General features: G+C 36.7%; 1 protein-coding gene across 2 annotated transcripts in view; it reads left to right on the forward strand.

The window, feature by feature from the left end:
• The first annotated feature begins 3,979 nt into the window (after positions 1-3,979).
• inpp5a (inositol polyphosphate-5-phosphatase A) overlaps positions 3,980-23,186 on the forward strand; it is a 131,002-nt gene continuing 111,795 nt past the window's right edge. For both annotated transcript variants that reach the window (XM_088421475.1, XM_088421474.1), the window contains exon 1: positions 3,980-4,482. In XM_088421475.1, the coding sequence (XP_088277601.1) occupies positions 4,417-4,482 (66 nt within the window). In that variant the 5' untranslated portion in view covers positions 3,980-4,416. The remainder of the gene's footprint in view (positions 4,483-23,186) is intronic.

Here is a 23,186-nt window from a genome sequence, read left to right on the forward strand (position 1 = left end):
TGACAATAATAATGCTATGAAAGCCACTCCAGAGTGGACTGATAAAAAAAACAACAACTAAATATTAAGAAAATAAGGTGATATATGGGAAACTGTACATCGTATTACAATGTGTGTATTGTGAATCGCAATATATCAATATATCAATATTATTGCCCAGCATTATTCTGTAATTTTGCAGGATTATAACATCAATTTACATAATAACAACAATTCTCCATCTGCCATATGGAGAAGTGCTGCCATATTTCTTTCTTGCGAATAGACATATTCCCTTGGACTGTAATATATTTGAAAAACATCATTTGGTTTTATGTACAAATGTAGCACACAAACCATTGGAAAAAAAAATCCCTTGAAAGGGCTAAATGTAGAGCGTGCAATACATTTTTCACTTGCATTTGCAAATGTATTCAAATGGTATGGAAATGCTGTTTCTCAGACAATTCACAGCCCTCAAGTGCTCCGATCCCCCATACAAGTATTTTTCTCCCTCTGAATACATCCGGTCTATAAAAATGATCCTTGTGCATAGCAGCAGACAAAAGGGTGAAAATGTTGCCAATTTTACATCTGAAACCCTTCTCGTCTGCAGACATGAGAATGCCAGATTATTTCCAGGTTTTCCTATTTTTAGACAAGTCATCATAAGTAATGGTGACACGGGGGTCAAAGTGCACAGTTGCTTGCTGTCTGGAATTCCAACTCATTTTTTTCCATTTCTCAGAGGGTGGAGTTTCTACTGTGCTTGCATGTACAGTACTGTGTATGTGTTGGGGTTTGTGTGCGTGTATGTGCGCAAGACACAGCGAGCTTGGAACCTCTTTATCAGCACAAAAGACCCACACACTCCCACACAGACAAACACACACACACGTATACACACACACAAACCCCAATGCATACACAGTCCTTGCATTTCCCTCTGGGATATCCTGCCTACAACTGGCGGTGTAGTATTTACTGACAGTTAAGCAACACATTGCCCCCACTGTTATCTGTGTGCACAGACTTCCATACATATTTGTCATGCTATTTTTAGGACTTTTTCCACTTGGTCTGCCTTCAAGCTGTTTAATTAGTAGAAATGAAAATTTTCATGCTCCTGTTGTCGACGACAAACCAGTTGGCTGGGATCTTTGGTGACTCTGATGTGATGCTTAAATATAGTTTACAAACCGCCAGGGGTGGCCAAACGTTTAGTTTTTCAGCAGCGAATCTACATTTTGTGCGTGTGTGTGTGGAGGTGTGGTGGTGGGGGGGGGGGGGGGGGGGGGGCATTGGATTACTTAAAATGAAGACCAGAAGAAAATAGTAACAAAACAGACTCCAGGAAGTCATGCAGTAACTTCACCGGGTTTATAAAGAAAAAAAAATCATCAACATGTTTAGCGGTCTTTGCTTATTGCAAGTCATGACCAATACCATAAACACTTTAAACCAATGAATAATTTTTTTAAACAAATATTTTTTTTCAAATTATTTTAAACTCTCATATGCCTACAGTTCCAAGTCAATTGACAAAAAAAACAAAATTTTAAGATTTCTGCTGTCACATATCATGTCATTTCTAATACACAATTCCAATGCCAGACACAGCTGTGAGCACACACTCTGGCACTATTGGCTCAGCAATTCCACTTCCTTGGTACACACACTAAGAAATTCATAAGCCATCCTTGAACACAGCTGGATCTGAACCAACACGCAGTTCGCACACATCATCAAATTCAAAATGTACCGAAATTGTTTGCCCATCACATTCCATTGCATGAATGGGACCCAAACTACATGTTGACTTTACGTGACTTAATCAATACAGAAAGTTCAATGTTTCTGTTTGCCTCATCTGTCCTCATCAAGAGCTCATTGTGCGCTTATCCGGTGTGTCATATCCCTGCCCCAAGCTGCTGACCTCCAGCTACCTTGAACTGAAGGCGGCTATTTTTGGTCTCAGGCTTCCTTCGAATCACCAGGGGAGCGCTGATAATTATGCTTGAAAGGCATGTCTGTCTGATGATCTTTAAATGACGCCACATGTTGGGTTTCACACGCAAAACCTGACGACAACAAACGTTTTTTCATATTCCAAAATCTCAGTGACTTAACTGTTGGCTTGCTTCATTGAAATATGATGAACATGAATACCAAAGTTGAATATCATCAACATGGTTTATGATGTGGATTTTGCTTTATGAGCTGGAATAACATTCAGTCCACAGCTGTTCATTTTTTAAAGAGAGAATAGCTTGAATTTCTTGACCTGAGAATTAGGGTTAGTCGTTGTATGAGTTTGTTAGTAGCTGAATATGGTGTTTCCAAACTTAAGGCTGCTACTGTAGATATTTTTATTTGTTTTATTTTGCAAAAAATATTGTTATATTAAGTGAATTAATCCTTTAAGTCAACTGGAGAGCTGACTGCACAGTCCACAGAGATGAAATAATAACAAAACAGATGGTGTTTATAATTTTTATTTTTGGATGGCTATGAATGGATCATTTTAGTTTGGCTTTACTTTCAGTAACGAGAGGGCTATTTTACTGTAAAAGACTTTGCCGTATTATTTTGTCATATATATTTTGTTATCTCACTTCAAATGTCAAAAATCTTTTGTGGCTCCTATGTTATTTTCCTTCATGGGAGGGGGAATTAAAGGTTGCTGACCCCTGAGCTGTATATTACAACTAAAAATAACCAATCATATACTCATACTACACTATGACAATGCATGAAAACAACGTTATAGTGATAAATGTACAAAATGAGATTCCTGTATTGCCTTTGGTTACAGGTGATTGACATCATTTACTTATACTGCAGTCAAAAGAAGGATTGTTTCCGTAACAGGAACACCATAGTATTATTTCTGCAGCACAGCATGTTAAAACATGCTTGTCAGGTCAAGCCCATTTTGTTGTTGGCAGAAATAGCATCAGTTTAATACTACGAAATGTTAGTGCCCTAAACTACCATTTTACAGTCATAAATTCCCTGTTGAGACTCTTGTGAAAATCATTGATTGTTCCGAATAGTAGCTCCACACATAGATGGAAACAGAGTGTTTGGCTTATAGCTGACCATAGAAATTGTAACAGAGAAATTATAAAAAGGCTGCATGCATACATAACAGCTGCAATATGATCACAAACAGCTCCTGAGCAGCTCCTGATGTAAACAGCCCGCTGTTCTAATATCACGTTCAATTGTCAATTCAGGGTACTAAAATACAACAAAATCAAGCGCTGACTCTCGACGGACATTATTTTTTTGGGGTTAGGGTTTGACATTCTTCTTTTCAGCTGAGTTTTTCCCCCCATGTAGTGCAATTCCATGCGGTCAACCACCATTACTCCAGTCATCGACCAGTTGGGCACCCCTGGTCTATTGCATGTTATTGGGGTCCACAGTCATCGTTCTCTTCTTCAAGCAAGCGCGGGTGGAGGACTCACGGCTCGATTACTTTCCCATTGAACTGCTGGGGACATCATTATAATTTGCATATTGTGCTTCATATTCTCAGGAGGTGCTGAAGAGATTCGTACCCACTGGCGACAATCCACAAGAGATTCATGCATGGATGTGAAGTCATATGTAGTGAATCTCTGTAGACATAGAAGCGAGAGTTGTATTGAACAGACTTCACACTCACAGCTTTTAAATTCGAGGTCACAAGAAACTCATTCAAACCCACACAATTCTAATTTGTATTTACAGTGAAATAATTTAACCTGACAAATCCGATTCATATTCACAAGGAAACATTTCAAACACATAATCATTACTGTTACCGATACAAATTGTTACTCTGAGAAACGCCTTTTTAACAGTGATCTTACTCCATGTCCTTCAATCACACATTCGTTTCATTCCAGCAAAATCTCAACAAGACTCACCAGGAGTGACAGCTGTGTTTATAGGGCGCTGGCCCTTTAAGAGCGCCCCGTGTTTCCGATTGGCACGATGACGTCACAGCAGTGCGGGACTCCAGCCTATCGTATCTGCAGCCTGAACGCAATGGTCCTGGATAGAGTCCTGCTTCACGAGGGACACTTTTACACTGTTCCAAGCAAGGAAAAGCTTCGTCCCTGAAATGAACCAGACCCCACGGGCGCTCGCCGTGGATTAAAACGGAAACTTTTACGATGAAGATGGGAAAGTAGCGCGAGAAGCAGCAACGCTAACTACCGTCGCCAGCGGATCTTGTACTGCAAAGCAACTCCTCGTAGATGCACGGTCACTGCTGAAAAAATATGCTCCCGCCGAGCCACCTCAGCCCCGGCTTCAGTCGCGAATTCCCCGTGTTTTAAGCAGCTTTCTGAGACGTTCGCCTCCCCCCGCTGGTTCGCTTTCTTACCTGTGAAGTTCGCCATCCAGTCCCCGACTCACCTGCAAGACAGAATCGTGGCTGGGAAGATGACAACGGCGCAAGGCACAGGAATACTGCTGGTGACAGCCAACGTTGGATCCCTGTTCGAAGATGTGAGTTCCTCCGTTCGCGTCTTTCCCTTTTACAATCCCCAGCCTTGCACACGTCCAACGTTTGCAAACACGTTTTTTTAAGCTTTACTCTCCAACATTTCAGCTTGTCACGACTCGCGCGTTTCAAGTCGCCCGCGGTAGATTAAAACGCAACAGTCTCGCGCATAAACACGCGAGGCTGTCATAGTTCTCATAAATACACTCACTGACTCTTTATGTTCAATATTTCCTGTTGTGTTTGCCATGGCCCACTTTCTCGCGTGTGTGTGTATGAGTGTATAAAAAAATAAGACGTCAGTGAGACAGGAGTCATAACACAAGCCCACGTTGCTGCATGATGGCCAACCCAAACAAACCCTTTCACTGGGTAACATTTTTTTTTTTTTTTTTTTTACTTTTGACATACAATAAGTGTCAATCATTTTACTAATATTTCGGTTACTAAACAAACAAAATCTTAAAGCGTTTCTTTTGTCATGTGAGTTTTCTGGACTAAACACTAATGTGGTTCGCCTTGAGCTTCAGCATTACACTAACATTTTTTTAAAATTCACATTTTAACCAAAAGTCATACAAAACTTCACAGTGCAAACTTCCATTTTATCGACAGGAGAGCCCATTGTAAAGTGGGAAAAAATTTACTTGAACTCATTGATTTGACTTTTTCTTTGGCTTTGGCCTCCTTAAAGAGCACACATTTAAGCAGCAAGCAATGCATTAGGCTAGTATTTTGTTCTTGTATTTATACTTGGTTGGCAAATCGTTGTTTTCAATTCTAACGAGCAGAAGTTGACTTATTCTCACACTTGTGCAATGAAACTTTGGGTCACAAATTTCTTTTCATAATTGTTCTTGAACAGGAGGCTTTTTCCCTCCTTTTAACTAAATTGATGTTCTGGATGAACGCTGTGGCTGTTTGTGAACCAAAGCAACACAATTTTGTTCGTACACAATCTGAACTTGAATGGGTTATTTGGGCTCTTCTGCCCTGCATGATTATTTTTACTTTTTATCACTTATTCTGCTGTTTTGTGGCAGTGACGTCATTGTGTGCCGAGGTGGGTTTCAATCGATTGGCTCGTGATCAGTTGATGTTTGTGGAAAAGTTGATCACAGGCTTATTTTGATCAAGCCGATTCACTGGCATTCACAAGAACCAATCACCCACAGATCTTGCTTTGCAGCCTACAGTCACGAGAGACCAGCCTGCTGTGCAGTGTAATGTTCCTTTCACCCTTTCTTCAAACTGCGCAGGCGCATGGTAGCTAACAAACACAAACAAACAGTAGTCGTGAGAGTGATGTGAAGTTTGCATCCTGCCATGAAAAGATAGCACGTGGGCGGGAATAAGTCAAAAACCTTCAACATAACACATTGAATACATTTGAAAAACAAACATTAGGGGTGTGATTGACTGTATACTCACAATAAAAGTCTCCTTGAAGATGATGTTCTGTTGTTTCTATCTACTTTATGACCAAGAATTTAAAATTCCTCTCAATAGTAAATAAATGTTTTCTGTCCCTCTCAAGAAAAGTATACTCCCTTGGATTGAAATCCAACAGACAACACATGAAAACAAAATGAAATTTTTAGAAAACCTGGATTATTACTTTTGTGCAGTTCAATCTACTCCCCATTTGTGTAAGCATTTGATTATCCCATTTTATTCCACACATTTGACCCCCCCCCCCCCCCCCCCCCCATAGTTGACACCTCATTGTGTTAACAAAGCGGAAATGACCAAGCCACGAAGAATGCATTTTTAAATAGTTTGTCGTTTTAGCATAGCAAGCAATATTGTTGATTTTTGGTGCAGAAACTAATACACTAGCCATATTTTCATCCATTCGAGGATTGTAAAAGAACTGCTTACCTGCTAACGCACTGGTGGATGTAGACGATGTGCCATTGGCTTGACTAACCGTGTTTTTGTAACAAATCATTTGGCCCACTGGCGGCATAAAATATTGTGTGGTCAATCAATTTGTATATTGAAATATTTTTTTATCCTACATACAAACATTTATGCTTCATATCCAGTTTCTTCCCATGCAATTTTGACATAAATTGTGTGGTCGCCAATGTGGGAAATATTTATCGTGTCGTTGATGAGGTGAAACGGGGAGGGTGCACCCTTCCTGTGAACTCAAATCAAATTCCGTTCTGATTTTCCCTGTTCATTCTGAATGATGTGTTACGCGGAGTGGTTTTATTCCATTTGCTCATTTAAGATTTGTTGTAATCGGAATACAAGGCTTCATGCAAGTGATTATTTTTGTTTAACCGAAATAGGACATTTGCAAACATCTGCTTTTACTTGGCAAAATAGTGATGCACATGTTCCCTTATTTTAAGACCAAACGTATAAGTGAATCATAATTTGTCATTTTCTGCACAATCAATTTGAAGCATTGTCCTGTTTTGCCACAATAAAGACATATAATTATTTATTTTTACATTAGATTCATTAATTTATTGAACAATAATCAAGAATAATTGATTAATAGGAAAAAAACAGGAGTTTGGACTCTATAAAAAGTAAAAAAAAAAAAATCACAATTCATACATGGGATTAGTATCGCAATCATTATCGGCCAATCTCATTCATGGTTAATTGTTATTAGAATACGTAGCATATTAACAAGCATTTTCTCAATGCTCCAAACCCCTAGTGTCACTTTCAGTGGTGTTAGCAGCGTGTCCCCTTTTTTGTTCCATAATGGAAGAGTTTTCCCCCTCAGGCCTAAAAATATCCTGCCTCTCAACCGAGTGCTGAATGTCTCATGGATTCTTCTCCCCCAGTCTTCGAAAAGATTCAGCTAAAATGTCCATGAGAGTTTGTTTGTGTTCTTTGAGTGAGCGAGTGTGCTCTTCTGGTTCTATTTATAGCCGCGAGTGTGTTGGTACCCCTTGAGTAACAGTTGAATGAAGTCTTTGTGGACTTGGTTTCCAAATTTAGGTCTGCTCATGAGAAGTGTCATGTGCTAAATGGCCATTCGAATTTGGTGGAGTCTTATTATTATTTTACTGACAGTGAAGATGAGACATTGTAGTTGTCGATTAATACACGTGTTCGCTCATTTGAGGACAAATCTTTAATGCTGAAACTGATTGCCAAGTTTACATGTATGTATTCCTTTCATGGCGGATATACACACAATGTTCTAGGATGTATTATTGGGTTATCCTGAACGATATGAAAATGTCGCCATTGCGAGAACTCAGGATTTTTCAACTAGCATTTAGAAATATATGCTATATAAATGCTGCGTTTTACTTTTCTCTATAAATGGCACAAGAATATTGTGGGAGTGACCAAGTTGCCTTGGGAATAGTCTGCCTTCATAGGCAGTGTCAGAGCTCTAACAGAAGCAGGATGCCACCTGTCTGTGAGTACTGCAATGCCGGGGTGGGGTGTAAAGTTTAACTCTCCCGCTTGCTTCTCCCACTATGTTTTGCTGAAAACAATTGTTGCTGTCTGACAGTTCTTTTATCTATGGCACCACATTGGCAACTACGTCATCTGCACAATAATTCAGTGGTTGCAAGATGCCCCGTCGTTGTATGAAAGAACACACAACTGTTGCAATGTCCTGCTTTGCTGAGTTCCTCTGTGGAAAAGGCGTGGGTATGGATATCTAGGGACACCAGGGAGGCAGCATTTTTGCAGGATGTCTGTGTTGAAAAAGCTGAAGAAAAGTAATAATAAATAAAGAAAAAATGATTAAAGAAATCTGGTAGGCAGCAGGAACCTGTGTATAAAACCTAGCAAAAGGAATTCTCCACACACTGTGCAGAGGATTCCTTTTGCTGGGTTTTATAAGGAAAAATAATATTTGTAATACAGTAATAATAAAAGTATAATAATACAGGGTTTGTCCGCACAAAACCTGGGGGTGGGGGCTATGAATACATAATATTTGTATTTATAAAACATGCATTATGTAGAAAAATAATACAACCGTCGAAAGAAAATCACCGTTAGGAAACTGAGATTTTGGGTGCTAGCCTGACCTCTGATTTTTATATAGACAAGTCACATGACCAACCACGATGAAGAGATTTGTGACTTACCTGAAAGTATGGTGATTAAAAAAAAAAAAAACAATCTCTCTGGTGTTACTCGGATTGCTGCTTGTCTCATGCTATTGCACAAGTTTAATTTATTGCCATCAAAGGTGATTGTTCTCTTTGCTCCACTGGTGTACTTTTACTTGTCGCTTTATAGATGATCAGTCTAGAAAAAATGTATAACATTCTGAATCAAATAAAACCCTTTTGGTTAAAATAGTGGAATGAACTCATATAGCAGTCACTGAGAAAATTGAATTCTTGTTGTGACCAATAGAAAACCCTGTATTGGCATGCATTTACTTGCAAGTACATGTTTTTGTTACATAAGGTTGCACCTTTCTTTATGGTTTTTGGCAGAGAGCTACCATTTCCTTTAACGGGCTACTACACATGTAGATAGATTTATGATAGTGTATTACACGCTGCAGTTTAATTTAACAAGGGTTTTGTTTTGTATTTGTCTTTGACTAAGTTACTAGTGATGTAAAGTTTAGCTGCAGAGTTTTATTTAGATAACATTTCACAGTACATTTCAATAATGGCAGAAGTACCATTTGTTGTTGTGGTGTGCAATGATTTTCTGGTTGATGACATATCCAGGTTAGGCTCTACTAGGCCCCATGAAACACTATTTGAAATAGTGAGTTTTATGCAGAGCAAAACTAATTCATACCTAGACATCAACTTTTAGAAAGGCCTTTGAAATCAAGCCAAACTTAAGTGACAGTTATCCACTTGAATGGAAGACAAACAATATCATTATTTCACCTTTTGTTTTTTTTTTGTTTTGTTTAGTTTTTTTAGATGGATGAATACTAATTTACCAAATTAGCCTTATTTTAAGGTATTTAGTACTTGTGGAGGACCCAAAACCGTCAACCAATACAGAAGACAAATAAAATGACATTGTCATTGTCAGCAGTAGCTGCATATGTCTCCTTGATCAACTGTTAAGGATTCTGTAGATTTTTTGGAATTGATTCATCACATCTTGAATCAACCAAGTCATAATGGAGTCTATTACTTGGCTACAACCAACAGAGGCACTCTATCTAATTTCTGTCATCCACATACTCTCTATAAATTGACAGTTCTTTGATTCATGTGTGCAACTTTGACATATTGGCTGTATTTTCTCAGATAAAATACAAAAATATGACACATTTATCATACATGATAAGAAATAACGTAAATACTCATTTTTTTCTGCTTTCATCTAAGGACACTACAAGGTCTTGAAGCATGAAGAACATGAATACAAATTTGAATGCATCTAGGTCAGAATGACTGACTCATTTCTCTTAAGACTTCTCCAGTTCTTCAGCATGTCTAGTGCATTCACATCTATGTGTATTCCAGGTGTGTATCATTCCTGTCACTGCATATAATTACTGCCCTTTATATGAGGGTTATCACTTGGTCTTCCCCAGCAACAAAAATGTTTCCACTATGAATAGCTCAAAACAATGCAAGCCCTCTATTGTCTCTTCATCTCCCAGTCACTTCAAAGGGCTATTTTTAGATTTCAATAATGAGCATACAATAGCTCTATCTAAGACATCCTACTGAAAAAAGCTCTTATTTCATTTGTCAGGAAAATAATGTCATTGTTAGTGGCAGTCTGTTGAAATTAACAGTGTGAATCAAAGCCTCCAGTGTTTTCTCTGAAGAGACATTGTTTAGCAACTCACTGTCAAATCGATGTGATTGCTATGTTTTGCTGGTGTCAGTGTTGAGAGGGTTTTGAAATGCTTCACACTTGGACTTTCAACACTCATAAGCGGACACACCGACCATTTGCCAGTTTTGCCATTTGCCTGTCAACGTTCCTTCATCTAAGTGTCAGCTCATCAGAAGCTCCTTGGGACTCGCCAGTCCACAGGGAAACCAACAGAGTGCCGGAATGCCAGGAGAGAACCCACGTGGGCGCGGGGAAAACATGCAAACTCCACACGGGAAGGCCGGAGTGTACTGGATTTGAACTCGGGTCCCTGAACTGTGAGGCGGACGTGCTATCCACTGCGCCAAAGAGCCGAATCGGCAATGTGCCAAACGTAATTTATATGCACACGTTACACTGTAAACTACACAAAAAGTGGTTGAGAAAAGAGCAAGTTATGACTTAAGTGGCTAAATGAATTAAGTATGGCAGAAGGGACCCAATTATGTTTTTTTTTTTTTGCCCCCATGTGACCTGTTTGCTGTTTTAATGGCAGTGTGAATGTGAGGCAGACTTTTTAAATGCAGTTGAGGCCTCTTGGATATGTGGTCCTGAATCCGATCCATATTCGATCTTTTGTCACGTGACTTCAGTCTAAACGGCCAAGTTGCATTCATCCGACTCTTAAAGTAACAAACAAGCAACAAACGTCACAATTCTGGACTCAAAAAGACGGCAGCAGGTTGGAAAAAACTAAATAATAGCAGACAAGGCAGAGACAACTCAATGGAGAAAGAGCCAGATGTAGTTTGTCTCTCTGCCTCTTGCTCGGAGGACTGTACAAAATGTCATGGCCAAAAACCTCACCCTTCCCCTCCTCGATTTTCTCCTTATGTATTGAAAATATTCTTGCTCTGGTGTGTCAGCCATTTGAACAACAGGTACTCTTTTCGACCGTCCATTGTGGATATCTTCATGACGTCCTCAATGCACATGCAGGACAATTTTGGGCCGTTTTGCATTCATACAAAGGTCACATACAGGTCATATTTATTTGGAAATGTGAGTGACCTCATGAAAATATTGGATTTCACTACATAATTGAAATTTAGCATTAAGCCCTGCAGTGTGAACGTAGTCTTATTTTCAATGTGCATACATTGCCACGATGGTAATGTAGCCTTTAACAACATGGCCGATCAGTAGGCATGGAAGTTATCTGGGCTGCTCCTGCACGCTTGTGTAAAACTATAACATCAGTTGGAGTTCTTGTGCTTTTTTTGTTTACATCGTGAGTGAAATGGCAGTGTAAAAAAATACTAGTGAGACTGAAAATGTAATAGTTTATAGCTCACAATACAGACCTACAATGTGCATTCTAACGAAGCCATTTTTCTTCATGTCCTTTTTATTCTTCATCATTTTTTGTCATCTTATGTGGTACCCCACAGTGTTCAGACCTATTCTCCAGTTATTTGAATCACTTTTGCTGCATTTTAATTATTTGCACTTCACTGTGTTTCTTGAGTAATCTGAATTTTGATTGTGGGTTTTTCAAGGATTGCATTTTAATTAATTTTTTAAGTAGAATATGACCAGTTATAATTTTTTTTAATGAAAAAATGCGATATTGTGATATGAGACCCCACCAAATAATCTGCATATGTTTTTAAAATGAATATCCGATTAATCAGTCATCCTGAATTTTTTCAAAATTATTCATACTGATTGGCCCTAGTGACAATGTTTGATATTTAGCCTTTGTTATGTATTTGTTGTTTCTGCTCAAGGGACAGAAACCTTGTAAAACGGCTTATGTACTGTAAATGTCCTGCCCAGGCCCTTTTTAATAAGGTCGCATGATAGAAACACCCATCTTTCCTGTACCACGGAAGCAGTGTGGCAGCCGAAGATGTAATGTACTTATGCTATTTCGAATTGTCCAATTCACGTAAAACAGCCAGACACAAAACAGGACCAGGATTTTACAAGGTCTGGCATCTGTTTGGTGCTTCTGTCTTGTAAAGTATGTGGAAAGTTATTAGTTTGTCGTGTCTTCATGTGACACATCTTTATTACAAATTACCTCAGAAATGGCTGCATTGATATTTTTCAGTGTATTTTTCAATGATGAGCCTTTCTCGCCATTGACTGTTAAATTCAATCTTTTTGACAGTTGAACACTTGTCAACAACGTCTTCATTCATAGCAGCCCTTTTTGCATTAAAGTATTGTTTCAATGTTTCATTTCCGAACATTGACATTACAAAGTACAACAGATGCAGATTTATGTGTTGGGTCAACATTATGAGCACTGCAGAAGTGTGTGATATGAACAAAATTATATACAACTGATATTGATATAGATATATTTCTTATCTTTAGACAAACCTAAATGCCTATGACTACATAAAATCGATGGCAATTTTGCATGATCTTCTTACCTCTTTCATAAAATACACCGTTTAATAGGAACTTTTGTCCTGGTTGTGCAATATTCCACTTAAAATATCTAGGGCTTTCACCGTCAAGTATTTTTAGGATTGATTTTTCTCTTGATTATTCCATCGATTGATCGAATAATGGTATAAAAATATTTTGCAATAAAATGTATTATAAAACTTTTTTTTCCTCATTTAGAGTTTATTCACCAATTACTATCGTTCATTTTGTATTGTGTAATGATAAAAATCAAAACAACGATAAAACATTATTACACAAAAGGGATTGATGAACTCAGCAACGTTTTTGAAACTGATTCACTTATTGGTTCGGTCATCATATTCCCTAAGTAAAATTGACTAAACACAAAAGATGAGCAATTTTCACAAAAGACAACAGAAATGAGAAATATTTGAACAACCTTAATTCTGTTTATAATTTAAAATTAACTGTTGGTTTTCCTCTTTATCAGACAGTGACATGTGACTAGTTTCGACGTTATCTTTGGCCTTCTTCAGATTGTCACACTGAAGAAGACGAAAGATAACACTGAAACATGTCAGGTAAAACCTCTTTTCAGATTTTGAAGTTTTTATTTTTGAATTTAACATTTTTTAAGTCTCTCAAAATGGCTCTAAACAATCACTCGATTAAGAAAATACACTTCAATTATGATATGATTTTTGATTAATTGATTAAAAGCTCTAAAAATCTCATGTTTTTTTAATAAGGAAAATGAAACTACATCCAATCTTCACCATAATTTATACATACAGTGTACACCCCACATGTCCACTTCAACCTGTAGGAATATAAATGCAAGGGGCCAAGTACCTACTGATATTATAAAAAATGATTTACTTTTACCTCAAGGAACTCAATTTAACATCCATAAAAAGCAAGTATTGGGATGATTGCTCTTATATTTTTACATGTTGAAGATGACATAAATAAGGATTGGCTTAAGAATTTTTTTGATGATTGGTCAAGCATTTTGGACAGAAGGGATGAGGAAGTCTGGAGCCTTGGTATCCAGACAAAGATATCCGCGGGAGGATGGGGAAGGCGTCTGATGGCCAAGCCCAAGGAGCCATGCGGATGTCAAAGGCAGCGCTGCAGTTTAAGCAGGAAAGAATTGCTGCTGAGGGAGACTGCCGTCTGGCCTTTTCCTTCCAATCTCCGACAGATCCATTCAAATTTGTGCTGCATATTGCTCTTGTTTTACTAGGTCTATCCCATTTCTTGTGAGTCACTCATTTCACTCAAGAGATCAAACTTTACTCTGGTTCTCATCCTTTTTTAATTTTTTTAGGCTGACCCCTTCCTTTGGTGTGTTGCTCCACCGAGCCACAATGTATCTGGTAGGAATATTTGCTTGAATGTTCAAAGTTTGTTTGAAAATAACAGGATGAGGATTGAGCAAGCTGGGAATTAATAGTCAAATGCTGCTGCCGTCCTTTCATTGGTGTAGTTAGACGGTTGGTGAATCGTTTAAACCAGGTTGCTTGTTTACTCCCATTCTCAACAAACCAGCATGGATCAAAAGTGTTTAGAATTCGACGGTTCAAGTTCTTGAAATGGGACCGATTTGTAAAACCTGTGACGTAAATTACAAGGCCGTCATGCACAGTTGTCTAACTCCATAAACAGTACTTGCCTGTTTGTCTTTATGTCGTTTGGGGTCCTGAGACGTCACGTTCCTCATTCTTTAGGATTTAAATTTTGCTTTTTTTTTTTTTTCATAGCTAAACCCATAGTAATATCGTTGCTGTATTATTATGGAGATATATAGAATCAATAAAGAAATAATGTTTTTCTATGTACAGTATATCATCAAGCCCTAGTTAAACAGTTAGTCAATGTCCATCAATTTGTCCGCAGACAAATTGAGCGCAGATCCTCTGATGACTTTTGAACGCGGATATGCAATAATATTTCTTCAGGGAGAAATATAATCAGCAGCTTTTGAAGGAAACCCGAGGTTGTTATTACACAAATTAATAAATAATAAGTAGGGGTGTTCCCTTTTTTTGCTGTGATTCTAATACTGATCATCCATGCTTGAAATCAGCCAATATGATTCTCAGCTAAGAGATTAGTTACACTTTTTTCAATTTTCGTGCTCTTCACTCATGTTTATTTTAATAAACGGTTAATCTGTCAATTTCTTAATTAATTGATGAATGAGATAAAAAAAAAAAAATACAAATTCCCATTCATTTATACAACAATAAGACAATATTTCAAATTGTGCAGAAAATGGACACCATTTATATATTATGATCCAATTCCTCAAGTAGTCTGTCTAATATGAAGGGTTTAGGAAACGGGGAATGGTACACTGCACAAAAGCTGGTCTGTAGTTGGCTTTAGACTACAAAGTACAAGCTGTGTGTTACTGCTTTTGTGCTCAAAAGCATTGATTTACAAATGGCGATTACATACTTTCCCATGAAAAATTGCAGATCGGACCACTAATAACAGCAATCGATCTAACTCATTTGTAATTTATTCCTTATTGAGTTATCCAATAAAGTCAATAACAACATATCAGTAAGATGGCATGACAGAATGTCAGTGACAACATATGAACGCAAACATTTTTAAGTGAAATCAACTGTTTGTATAGTTTGAAACTTGCTGCAAGCCTGTGCCATTGTTGTCATAAAGTATTACTATTTGCTCCCTGAATATCCCTCAAGCAAAGTTTGCTTCTTAAGTGTGACGTCAAGTCATCAATGCTTTTTCCTTGGATAACTTCCAAGAACAACAATTCACGAACAACACACATTTAAGATGAGCATCTTTCTAGATCAAGGTTTTTCATATATGATGCAGAATTCATATCTACACATTTAACATTAATCCAACTTGACATATTTTGCTACTGTAGAAAGTAATGAAATAAAGGAGCAAAAACTAACCCATTAAAGAAGCATGAAGACTAGGGCTTGTCATGATAGCACATGCTTTTTAAAGATGATTTAATTTCCCAGAAACCATAGTAATGAATGATGGTATTGTGAATGTTTTTTTTTTTTTTTTAAACCGTTGATATAATGATATTACAGAAAAGAAATAACTCAAGGACATTTTTAATTCTCAACGATATTAACAATTTGCATTGCATTGAAATGTAGAACAATAGATAGAATATCTTGAATAAAAAACATTAAACATAAAATTATTCCAACTTTTTTTAAAACAATGGCACTTCAACAAATATTAACACAACACAGACCACATAGCTGTAGCAAAGTATCTGTTTGGGAAATCCATTTTTTATGAGCTAATACATATTTCCTAGCCTAGCTTAGCCTAGCTTAGCCTAGCCTGTCGTGTCGTGTCCTGTCCTGTCCTGTCCTGTCCTGTCCTGTCCTGTCCTGTCCTGTCCTGTCCTGTCCTGTCCTATCCTATCCCGTCCCATCCCAAAAGTCTGTCGTTAGTTAAAAGATGATTGCGTATTTTAAAATTGTATTTATCTTCTTTTTTTTTTTTTTTTTCTTTTTAATGGGGAATGTTGCTGCTACGGTATGGCCCTAGTGGAGATGGAGAGGAATGACAATGCATGCTTAAAAATAAAGTTGAAGCAGGAGAGACGGTTAGATGCAAAAATAAAATTTACGCCAATATTGTTGAATGTGTTACTTGCCAAATGACAAATTATCAGCTGTTAAAAAAACTGCAGTTGCTTGTTTACTTCAAACTCAGCTTGTAGTAAATATAAGCATCACGTGATTGTGACTGCTATGTTTCCTGGATAAATGTTGACTAAAATAAATACATTTTAAGATATTGAAGTGAATTAATTCTAATGGCTGCAGCAGTTGTTCGAATTATTTGATTACAGAAAAAAAGTTGAAGCAAAATCTCTGCCTTGAAGGTTCACAATGATCATTTCCCTCACAAACTATTGTAACTGAATTGTCACAAAATATAATTTGGCCTTAATGTCACAGAGCCATGAAGAAGACCAAGAGTGTCAATATTCTAAGACAATTTCACACAACTTATTTTTGTCCACATTGGGTTGATTTAAACCTTGTTTTATCCCCAGGCATGTTCCCAGAAATTCTTGTTAAAGAAATATCTCACTCTAGCACATGAATTATATTAAGAATCACTAATCATTTATTCATTCAAAATTACTGCTCTTGTTGTTTTGCTTTTTTAATGACTGTGACACCAGATGACATTACCCATGGTCCAAAGTGACTTGAGGACTTTAGATTTAGATTATGAATTGTTTTGGCCCTACAAGAGAAAAACATAACTCAGTCCAGTAGAGCATGTTCAGTATGGGTGGAGTACTACTAATGTTATGTGGGCAATGTATCCTAAAAAAAGTGGAAGTAAAACTTAACATGACTTAAATAAGTACATTTGGATGTATTTGTACATGTGCTGTCGTCATATTAAACTACAACATTTGAAATCACAATATTGCATATTGCATATTTTAATCCAAACATCTTCCCAGTTCTAAATTTAATTTATATTCTCCTCTTCATGTCTCTGGTATCTGTGTATTATGTTATGGAAAATAGAGTGGTCAATAGTTTGAAATACAGTTGTTATGATACCTTGAGCCACTGATGTAGTATATATGCAATATATATATATATATATAATATATATATATATATATATATGTGTATATATATATATATATATATATATGTGTATATATATATATATATATGTGTATATATATATATATATATATATGTGTATATATATATATATATATATATATATATATATGTGTATATATATATATATATATATATATATATATATATATATGTGTATATATATATATATATATATATATATATATATATATATATATATGTGTATATATATATATATATATGTGTATATATATATATATATATATGTGTATATATATATATATGTATATATATATATATATATATATATATATATATATATATATATGTGTATATATATATATGTGTATATATATATATATATATATATATATATATATATATATATTAAGTGTCAATTCATTTCACAGTCTAATAAAAACTTATGCAGACGTAAAAAAAAAACACACCCTTGTAAATGGTCGATGAAGTGTACTTACAGAGTACTTTCTTCAACGTATGAGGCCCAAAGCTCACATTCACCTTTTCTCAATCAAAATACAGTATATATTTGTGAATTTTCTGCACTGAAAATTTGAACTGGTTATTTTGAAAAATGAAAAGAGACATTTCTCAATTAATAAAATAACAGTAAGTGAGCAGTTTTGGAATTGAAAAAACATACGGTGATCGGGATAGGATAATTCCAGCAGTTGCCTGAGATTGCATTGGAATAGCTCTGTGCATCAAAAAAGAAGTATGTGTCTGTTGAGTAACACATGGCAGAGGTGTGAGTGGGAGGCTCAAACTAGTCAGATACTACACATCACTTGCAAAGCTGCTTTGAATCCTGTCGTGTATTGCACAACATGCACATTTTCTTGACAGATTTTTACATTGGGATGTGATTGCATCATACACTTTTTCAAAACACAAATTAACTCTACCTTAATAAACAGATGTTGGTCAATACAGTGAATAAGTTGTCAGAGTTTGAATAGTAGTGAGTTTGCCACAGTTTTACACCCTAGAGGACAAGGCTTTCAAACCACACATCTTTGTTGTGGCTGTTGTAATTTCCTGTATCTGATGACACATAATTTGCACAAATCCCAACCGATTGCATTGCTGATTCACACGAAAAGCGAAGAAGATGTGTTTGTGTGAGCTGATTTATGGCTATTGGCTTTACTCCACTACCACTGTATTTGATTGTTGGATTGTAATGTTGCAGTGTGCATTGTTGTCAATTTAATGGGGTAGAGTTGCCTTTTGTTCATGTATTGAAACCTAAAAAGCTTCTTTTATGTTAGTCCGTTAAATATTTGTTTATATGTGTGGGGGGTGTTTACAAATTTTAAATTTCGTGCAAAATGTTCAGATAACGTCAATGTAAATCATTTTAACGTGAACTTATGCATACCCTGGACCTCACTTGTTTAAATGCCATAAGTAGTTCATAACTACTGTAAACTGTTGTGTAAAACCTCAATTTCACGTGTTGATTTAAAAATTTGAAAATGATCAAATTAGTTACATTTACTGCCTAGTCTTATTACGCACAAAACTACCTACATACTTGACTTTTTATCTGAACCTTTTCAGAACATTAAAAAAAAATAATTGATAGGTGCACTACTTAATGGCTCATTAACAAGTACTATGCTGGTAGTACACAGGATGCGGTAATGATGTTTCATATTTTCTTTAAAGATCATAGCACTTAAATAAGATTGCTCTAATTAAAATAATTCCTTTTGATGCTGTGATCTGAAGTGTATCGCTCAATTTACTGCCAGCTCACTTAATGTCACGCCATATTTATCGCTTTCAAGTTTGCGCTCTCCAGTTCTTGGTTTAGTTGATGTCGGTTAAAGTGCGCTCTTGACCCGCAGTGTTTAAAATAGTGGCCACATCAGTCCAATCAGATTAACACCCACTTCGAGTTACCCTACTAAATTGTATGTGCGCGGCACACGCCATCTTGTCACTGCAGTGATAAACATTAAACCACGACATGGTACTTTTGTTACAAATAGGAAATGTTGTGTAAAACACATTTTCTTTGACACTAATTTAAACCTCTGTAATCAGTATTGAAATGATATTGAATTGCCTGTACAGTGCATCTCCTTAAAATGTTTATATATACATACAGGTTGGAGAAATTTGAAAATATAATTTTATCTTCTTTGAATTCTTTCTTTATGATAACATAAGGTTGCATTAAAACTAAGTTCAAAGGTCCCGGTTCAAATCCAGCTGGCTCTGGCCTTCCTGTGTGGAGTTTGCATGTTCTCCCTGAGCCTGGTGGCTTCTCTCTGGGCACTTAGGCTTCCTCCCAGACTCCAAAAACATGCATGGCAGGTGAATTGGACATACTAAACTGTCCCTAAGTGTGGTTGGGTGCATGATTGGTTGTTCGTCTCTGTGTGCCCTGCGATTGGCTGGCAGTCAGTGGGACTAAATTAGCATCATTCAAGGGTATAAGATATTTCTTGGCAAATGGTCGAAGGCATCTCTGCTTTTGGACATGTACAGTACAATGCAACTGGATAGGAAAATAAGTATTTCTGGTACTTTCAAGGTCCTCCTCCATACTTTGTTCCACAAGGACACTGGTTCCCAGAAGCTTGTCTCATTTCTGATTCCTCCCTGCTGATTTGTTCAAATGTATTTCATTATAATGAGCCTATCATATAGAAACACACTGTGCGATGCTTTCGAAACTTACTTGGACCCAACCAGGTGAATGTAGTTAGACTTCACAAAGATCTGATTAGCTGGATGGGATAGGCAGATGTTTTCTTTTTGCAAACTCTGTGATTGTTTGTAATGTCATAATTTGCTGATTGATCAATGACATCGTTGATTTAATCTGCAAAATAAGATTTCGGCAAACACGCTCAACAACAATTTATTAACAACAATGCCATTGTTAATAGTGGTTTCTCAGCATACACCTTCTGACTTTTGAAGCAGTTAATCATTTTAATACGCTGATCGGCTCCAAAATTCTAATAGTTATGGACCTGACAAATACAAACACATCTTGCAAAAGTAACCACAAAATATCCCCACAATTTTCTTAAAATTTGCAAACATGGAAATCTGAATTGGGGATTTATAAAACCAGACAAGCCCATCAACCAATCTGTGTATACCAATAATATTTCTTCAGCTGGTCTCCTTTGGCCAATCCTCTCCTTAAGTCAGTGTGCTCCAATCTTGGCTGGGTATTTTTAGGCAGCTCCCTACTCCTTTGAAAGCAAATGACCTTGTTTCAAAAATTCCGTTTGCATTCTCGACATGCACCAGACTTGTGCCTCTTGGAGGTGTTTGTCTCATTACTAATTCTTACTGCTGTTATAAATTAAATCCATCATACTAATTTGATATAGGGACAGACGTAGAAATTGATTAATTTATCAATAACTCACTGATGGGTATTGGTGTAGTGCTCAATTCATGCTATGGCAACAGGCGCACTTGTCCGTCAATACAACACAGGCATTTATGTAGTTCACAGATGGTATCTAAGCACTATAAAGTATATTTTCAATCCATTTATGCAGTTCAAAGATGGTATCCGAGCACTAGAAAGGAAATTATCCATCCATCCATCCATCCATCCATCCATCCATCCATCCATCCATCCATCCATCCATCCATCCATTCATCCAGCCATCCATCCATTTTCTTAACCGCTTATCTGATTTTGCTTTAGTTAATTATCTCTGTTGTAGTCAATCCAAATGGCGTCCAATCCAAAGGTTTACGCTGGGGTATTTCTGGGCCAGTCAATTTATTTTTCCATATCTGAAGAGGAATCACGTAAACTTGAAGTTGAGCTACAAAGGATGAGAAGCATAGTAATTATTTAATTATTTTTGTAGTTTATAGTTGCTTTTTAATATAAGTGCAACATAAATGTAGCTTGAAGGGGAATACAAAGGGATATGAGATGTTGTTTACAGTAGATACTGCGCATACATTATCATATGGGATGCTGTGAAGAAAAATGACAAGAACTTGTGATAGACATGTCTTCCCATTAGATGGCCAGAGGCATCTTTAAACAAGTCAATTCTTTGACATTTCATACCAAGCCAAATTTACATGGTCTTCTTTTATAAATAATTGGGTCAGGGAATGCTGCATATTCCTACCTATCAAGTATAATCAAGGCGAAACAGAAAAAGTTCAAAGGTTAGGTTAAACTAGTCACATGGATTTTGTCACCACAAATTCAGTATTACAATATTTTTCCTTTGACAGGTTTATTTGCCTCACTCATTATAACAGTGTTTACTCCATGAAGGCTCTACAGTCTAGGGTGATTTTTTTTTTTTTTTTTTGGATATTGTACACCTCCATGACTGAGGCTGATGTAATACATGTCCTGTTTCACTGCCAACATTACAGTAATAACTGTCTAAGTTATCAGTAACTAGGATGATAGAAATGTTGTTAAAACAGATGGAAGCAAGCCAATAAAAATCTGACAACTGGAAGAATGTCTGCATCTTCTTTCAACAACTAGGTTAGCATCTTCTCCCTCATCATTTACGTCGGTAGACACACAAACAATATCACAAAAACATGTTCTTTCTAATCAAGAATGCATGTAATTGAAAAATAAAGTGGAGTAGGCCTAAGAGTTTATTAAAAATGAGCAAAAAGTGTTACCTTTATCAAAAGTACTATATTTAATGTTATTAAACATGATGCATAGTTTGAACATCCACACTTCACTTCAATATAGAAAAAAACACTGAATTAATTGTCTCCTTAATTGTTCACCAAGGTTGTTTTTTAAGTCTAAGTCACTTAAAATGTTATTATACTTATAGTATACTTCAACAAATCCAATAATGCAGAACCTGTCTGTCTGTAAGGCAACTTTTGCAATACAATACAGTAACTACATTAAAAGACACCCCCGCTTTTTAAAGTCCACCTTAAAATCAAATTTGTAATCACGGTCTGATATCGTCTTGCATTGTAAATCAAGCTTTGATGGACACAGAGCTCAACCAAAGAGTTGCTATACATAGCTGAACCAACGAGAGCATGGACAAACTCACTCATTGTTGCGCTTATCAAAGGTGTTGAGAGGTGAATTTTTGATCAAATCGCTTAAAGAAGACCCAGCAACTTCACTGGTTTGCTTGTGCGGTCAATGAATGCACTGGAGATTTTGAAAACACATGGAAATAATGCACTCAAGTAGATGTCGGTTTGAGCCTCAATTCATCAGTAGCCAACGTTTGAGGGTTTCGGTGAAGGTAGCGGCTTTTGATCTCGCCAGGGTTTTGTTCAAAGTTAAATGGTGGTCAAATGGTCACCAGATGTTTGCCTTTACAGCTCTTGGAAAATGCTTGGGATTTTATTGATGAGTGTCTGCGAAAATCTTCGTCAAATGTTACAATCGTTTGCTAACGTTTGCAGATCACAAGAGCTGCTACCTTTTGTTGAAAAAATGTTCACCCTTCAGTGAGATAGGGGCTTAAGTGTACCCAATTGAATCCAAATAATCTATAATTAAAAAGGACAAACTACAGTCCTAGCAACACATGCCCAGTCTCTCTGACTACCGTGATTTATCTATCTCAACCAGTTTATCTAAGATCAGGATGCAGGGGATGAATTATGATCTTTACAGAGCAGAAAAAGAGAATGTAGGCCATTCCTTTCAATAAGGATGATTGGTGATATGATGTCATAGCAGCTTCTCTGATTGGTTGAATTCGCAGACAGCACTTGCCATAGTGACATACGTAAAGATATCTCAAAGATAATTTTTTAAAAATATACTTCTTCTGGATGTAGCCATATTTTCTTTCATCAGGAACACACTTTCAGCCTGACTTTTTGTACTGCTTTATAGGGTGAGAAGATACTGTAGAATA

This window comes from Hippichthys cyanospilos, chromosome 8 (assembly GCF_059441005.1).
Source record: "Hippichthys cyanospilos isolate Australia breed blue-spotted pipefish chromosome 8, RoL_Hcya_1.0, whole genome shotgun sequence".
Lineage (NCBI taxonomy): Eukaryota > Metazoa > Chordata > Actinopteri > Syngnathiformes > Syngnathidae > Hippichthys > Hippichthys cyanospilos.